At 46.6% G+C, this 6,000-nt stretch overlaps 1 protein-coding gene across 2 annotated transcripts in view; it reads left to right on the forward strand.

The window, feature by feature from the left end:
- The window catches only part of kdm4b (lysine (K)-specific demethylase 4B), a 42,771-nt gene extending 37,027 nt beyond the window's left edge, over positions 1 to 5,744 (forward strand). For both annotated transcript variants that reach the window (XM_069153381.1, XM_069153382.1), the window contains exons 18-22: positions 977 to 1,165; positions 1,640 to 1,816; positions 2,263 to 2,382; positions 4,293 to 4,385; positions 5,464 to 5,744. In XM_069153381.1, the coding sequence (XP_069009482.1) occupies positions 977 to 1,165; positions 1,640 to 1,816; positions 2,263 to 2,382; positions 4,293 to 4,385; positions 5,464 to 5,646 (762 nt within the window). In that variant the 3' untranslated portion in view covers positions 5,647 to 5,744. The remainder of the gene's footprint in view (positions 1 to 976; positions 1,166 to 1,639; positions 1,817 to 2,262; positions 2,383 to 4,292; positions 4,386 to 5,463) is intronic.
- The last annotated feature ends 256 nt before the right edge of the window (positions 5,745 to 6,000 follow it).

Genomic DNA, 6,000 nt, shown 5'->3' on the forward strand with positions numbered 1-6,000 from the left:
GGGCCGCATGTGCTGGGCGATGGAGCTGCAGAGAGTTAAGACCGTGTTGTTGGCCAAAGGCTGAGATTTGGCTGGCTGGCGGGAATTTCACAAGAATTTAGAGATCTGAAAAGTAAAATAAGAGAAAAGCAAAGTCTTTGCATGATTGTGTCAGAGGCTGAAGGAGTGATGCAAGATGTATATATATATATATTTAAAAAAAACATGTTTTGACTGTCAGTGACAGTTCAGGCCGCTGTTATTAACAAGCTGTTCAAAAAAAAATTTCACCACAGTAGTGGCACTGATGATCGCACAAGCATGTTGTGTGCAAAGCTGAAAACGTCCATTCTATTTTTAATGAGTAGGATCCTGTTAAAATACCAAACAGAATCAAAGATCAGAGAGAAGAGAAGATGGTTACGTGCCTTATTCTTCCATTTCTATTTCACGACACAACCCACAATTACTGCAATTTCACGGTTTGCCAGACCAGAAGAGTGAAATAGTTTTTTTGTCGATAAATTGCAGTTTTAATTGTTTTAACCTTTTTGGAGTTGCAGGGTTGATTTTCAAGCAGGTCGGGAACTACATTTCTTTTAAGAATAGTTTTCTGAAATCGTAACGGGCTTCGATTCAAAGTAATTCTGCTCCGACCGTTTGGACACTCGTCCACCGAGCCTTCTCAAACTTGAAAGCTGACTGGCCGTCAAATGTGGATGTTGCTGCGGAGAAGCCACTCGTTCTAAAACGCGGCTCCTCCACACACCAACTTCGTCACAGGCAGTGAATGAATTCTCGCGTTACGGCCACAAAACGGGTCACGGTGACCTTTTCGCAATGCAAACGGGAGTCGGTTTATCGTCGCGTCCAAAACGGACGTTTACAAGAACTGGACGGACAACTTGGGAAAACACCCGACCGAGCAGAATTCGCCTCTGACCCGGAAGACCGACCGACCGACCGACCGACCTTTTATGTTGCGTTCTCTTTGCAGAAGTGCGTGTTCTGCCACGGCAAGAGTGCTAATCAGAACCGCGGCGCCTGCATCCAGTGCTCAAACGAGAACTGCGCCACCTCCTTCCACGTCACCTGCGCCCAAATTGCCGGGGTGGTCATGACGCCTGCCGACTGGCCCTACGTGGTGTCCGTCACCTGCCACAAGCATAAAAAGGCCACTCCGAAGGTGAGTGCAAATCAAGCAAAGTGGCTCAGGCATTTAAAGTCTTGTGTTTTTGTGAAATTGTAGAATTGTAACTTGTTGTCAGAAGTCAAGAGTTTGATTACATTTTTTTTTTTTTTTCTTCTGTTATTCGTGTTTTATGTTTTACATTCTTTTAAATAGCCAGTGGGCCTTTTGTTATTTTTTTTATTTTTTTTAAATTCGGTTTTAGGTTTCATTGCGGTGCTCGAAGGAAACAGACGTCTGTTTGTTACATGCTTATGAACAAATTCACTTCAGAACTGTATAAAACCAATTCGGGTTCTCCTCAGAAAGATTTGAACGAACATAAGTCGTTTTACAGTAGAATTCCCGTTTTGAAATTTTGCTGTACATTTAAGTGTTTAAAAAAAAAAAAAAAAAAAAAAAATGTTTATACACAGATAGACACACATTTCCAATTCAACAGCATTCTTGTCTGAATTTCTCTCCTCTCAGCCTCGAGCGGCACCCAAAAGCTCACGGGGTCCCATTCTGGGCCAAAGGGTGATTGGTCGCAACAGTGACGGCTGGTACTACCACTGTACCATCATCGGCATGGCAACGCAGACGTTCTACGAGGTCAACTTTGATGACGGCTCATACTGTGACAACTTGCACCCAGAAAACATATTGGTGAGGGCTCGAGCGGTTGAATCCGACACCTTCCTGTGTGTTTTACAAACCTGACAGATATTCCCTCAAAACTGCAGCATGCGTTTTAACTTTAATGTAACTTCAGGTAACCCTTAATGAGTCACTGTTAGAAGTTGGCAACAAACATAACTTTAATAAAACATTTATACAATTTAATCCTCAAATCTATTTATTAAAAGGAAGCTGGACTAATAATTGTGTCTAGAATTATAATGTGAAATAACCAAACCAAATTAGTTTGAATTGCAGAGAACCAGATTGGACTCCTCCTCACACACTTTATTGTATTTACATGCCGTCTCTCTTAAAATGTAATTATTCTTTTTTTTTTTCTGTCCGTCTTTCTTCTCTCCGTCTCTTTCACGTTCCTTGTGCGTCTCCGCGTCTTCTTCCTCTCTGTCTACGTCCTCTCTCTCCTCCCTCAGAGTCACGACTGCCTGCGTAGCGGTCCTCCCGAAGTCGGGGAGCTGATTGTGGTCAGCACTCCTGAGGGTCAGGTCCTCAACGCCTCCTTTGTCAAACAGCACACCCACAAGTTCTACCAGGTGAGGAAAGAACCAGCGTTGGGGCGGGGGGGCGTCAGTCTCCGAACACACTCCGCGAAATCGAAATCTCTCTGGGCAAAAAGTTGCATATCTGCGCATCACACAAACTGATAGGTAAACATGCGGACGGACGAGGGAGGTAACAATCACAGTCCTTGCGTTCAAAAATCCATCAAGCAATTAAGCCCCTTGCGGATTTTGCTGTTTTTTGTTCTCGTGATTGATGTGATCAAAAATGTTTTCTTTTCCAGTGACTTTTCTCCAAAATTGCGTCGAATTTGTACGCCTTACGTGAATTCTCTTTTTGCAGAAGTCGAGGAAAAACGTTCAATTTCTTTGTTGAACCGCTTCCCAATGAAGACGGTCAATATGCGATCCCTTCCTGTGACGATAAACATGATAAACATACTGCGCATCACAGGATTTACCCGAGGTTATTTCCATCCTCATCTTTTATTACCTTTTGGCTCCAAGTTACAAATAAGGCTCCCGAGTCATAAAAGTGACGCGGCTTTACACACGGACGGTCTGTGACTGCAATATAGAACGAAGTGGCTTCATCTTCTCATAATATGACCTCAATTTCCACAAATCCTAGCAGGATGCTCCTTGTAACAGTTTTGCCACCTTCTGGTTTGGCTCTGCGATTTGTTGTTCATCAGCGCGTGAAAAGCTCGGCTGCCCCTTGTCGATGATGGCCGAGTATTTTTGATACAGTGTGGCATTAAAACGGAAAACGGAGAGACTTTGCACCACTGCTGCATTCTGGGGGAATTTATGGTGGAAATTACAGAATGGTAGATGACTTTTTTGTAATCCTGGAATTCACTTTCATACACAGGGAACGTATTAAAAGCAGATGAGAAGTGAGGTTGTTAGTTTTTTTTTTTTTTTTTTTTTTTTTTTGCCGCGATGCTGCTTTCGTGAATACGTCCGCAGGAAACATTTGTGGTCGGTGTGTATATTTGTAAGTTACGCTGTGTAAGGCTTCTGGAGAGACTCTTATCTTAACCCAGAGATCACTGAACAAGACATTGAACCCCCCCCCCCCCCCGCCCGCCTGTCTAAACACTCAAAATATAAAATGTCAAATATTGAACTTGTCTTCCAGGTTGTTGTTTTGGCGTCTCAGTCGTGTCTCCTCAAACGACATATCTGTTAATGCACCACAAACTCGGTTATCGTTTGATTATTTTTTTAAATTTTTTTTATGATTTCCTCGTCGCAAAGTAAATTGACTGTTTTTCAGCTCATCACAGCAGCACTTTGGTCTCCGAGAGGCTTCTCGGTACCGCAGCCAGCGGGGGTACACGCGACATGAAAAGAGCTCAGAAAGATCAGAATTAAAGTCACCGCTGATCTGATTTCTGATCTTTCCATGTTTTTTCATGTCTCGTACAACCCGCGGGCGCCAGCACTGAGAGGCCTCTCTGAAGTGCTGCCGTGATGAGCCGGAGAAAAAAAAAAAAAAAAATCCTCCAGCTGGTCTCCGAGTCGAGCCGCAACCCTGACCTTGTCCCTTTTCTGCTCAATAGTTTTTAGAATCTACATTTACATTTAAAGTGCTCAACCGAAGCTCTTATCCAGTCAGTGAGCAGCTTCGAGGGTTCGGTGTCCCCAGTCAAGGACGTTTCCGCCGGAGCACATGGTTGTTGATGGACCCATTTGTTATGCTCGAGATCCAACCTGCGACCGTCTGGCTGCGCGTTTTGAGGTTTTACTCACCGAGCCACCGCTGGCGCTCTTTTCTTCACCTCTCGTTTATTTGTCCTCCTTTGGCAATGCGAACAATGTCGCTTCTCGCCGCCTCTAATAATCGGGCGCACGTGAATATCGTCACTCTTCTCCCCGCGTGAGCCCGGCCGTCGGAAACGTCGGCTCGTTTAATCCGTCTCGTCATTTGTGTTCAGGTGGAGTTTCAGGACCTGAGTCAGCTGATGCTCAAACACTCGGAGATCTTTCAGCTGGACCAGGAGCTACCAAAGAGGGTCAGAGCCAGGCTGGTGAGTATTTGGCCGAGACACCCGCGCACACGGGACACTTCTTTTAAAAACATGAAATTGGAATTCGGCAGATATTTGGCTGTAGAAACAAATAAGAAAAGGCAGCCCAGCAATAGCTCGTATCGTTCAATAAAAAGGAAACTAAAGCGGTTGCAGATAAAACGGCCGTCGACTCAAAACGAGCGACGGAGGATGAAGCCTCGCGTGTGTGTGGGCACAAACATGTACGCTGTTAGTTTGAATAAATATCTTATATCGTAGCTGGTCGGGGGGGAAAAAAAACAACAACAAAAAAAAACCGCAATTAAAGTTTCCGAAGGATACGAACAAAGAGCTGAAGGGCCGTGTCAGAGAAGCTTCCTGTGAGCTGCGGCAGAAGAAAGCTGGGCAGACTTTAAAGACGCGGAACTAAAGTCACACGTCACGGCCGAGCAGTAAATCGGGGGTATCGATGACGATGGTACATAATTGACTAATGAAACGGGTCGGATCGCGCGCTCGTGCGGTCTTAACAGGATTGTGTTTTAAATATGTGAAAAATAATTATCAAAGCATCAGTAAGTGCTGAAAAGCAATGAAAAAAAAAAACACAATGTCAGTTCATCACAGATTATACGTGTGAGTGAATTAGTTCAGTAACAAAAAGAATAGACTCGCAACAGTATGGAGTAGCTTTTAAAATGAACATAAACAAAATATTACGTCACGCGTTACAGCACAAATCTTTCTGCACCGTCCGTTTATTTGTCTGGTTCACGCTCCCCCCCCCCCCCCCCCCCCCCCTTCTAAACGGCATGAAAACCAAACGCCTCGCATGCTATCAGTAGACGCTGACTTACTCCCGTTTACAAAGCCGCGTTGACGCGGATGTAATCTACGAACTGAGATTTGGTACCGAATGATGACGCATTTTCGTGATCCTAGAAAATCTTGCAAGTGATCTGCTCCTAGCAACAGAATACCACCCCCCCCCACTCCTCCCCCACCCCACCCCTCTCCTCCCCCAGCAGCGTGGCGATATAACTCGTGATGCTCTTCGTCCGTCCTCGGTCTCAAGTCCGTGTCGGTCTCCTTTCAGGCGATACCTGTTCCACAGGAAGCGGTGTCCTCAGCGGACGAAGGCCAAGCGGCCAAACGCCGCCGCCTGCCGTCCGGTTCGGCCCCGCCCGCCGACGCCCCCGATGGAGACGACCGGTCCGCCCGCCTGCCCGCCGACGACGCCCCCGGTCGCGACACCAGCACTGGAGCTTCACAGTATTAATACACCACCAACCTCGTCCCCTCTGTCCCGGCCCGGCGCGACCCCACGGGATGGCGCTCAGATGGACACCGAGACCCCAATGGACACCAGCGTCGCCCTCACCGACGCGCTCAGGGAGTCGACCCTGACCTCGGACCCGACGCTGACGCCGCAGTCCGCCCCTTTTCAGTCGACCTTGAACTCGGACCCCCTGCTGTCCGCCCTGTCCCCTCCCCCTCCGCCCCACCACATGTCCGACGGCTACACGCCCAGCAGTGGCTACGTTTCCTACATGGAGACTCTCCTCCATTCGCATTTTCCTCAGGACGATGGCCCCGGACCCTTGTATTAAAAAAAAACAACAAACAAAAAAAA

This window comes from Embiotoca jacksoni, unplaced genomic scaffold (assembly GCF_022577435.1).
Source record: "Embiotoca jacksoni isolate LCO1_2020_lvr unplaced genomic scaffold, fEmbJac1.0.p SCAF_19, whole genome shotgun sequence".
Lineage (NCBI taxonomy): Eukaryota > Metazoa > Chordata > Actinopteri > Embiotocidae > Embiotoca > Embiotoca jacksoni.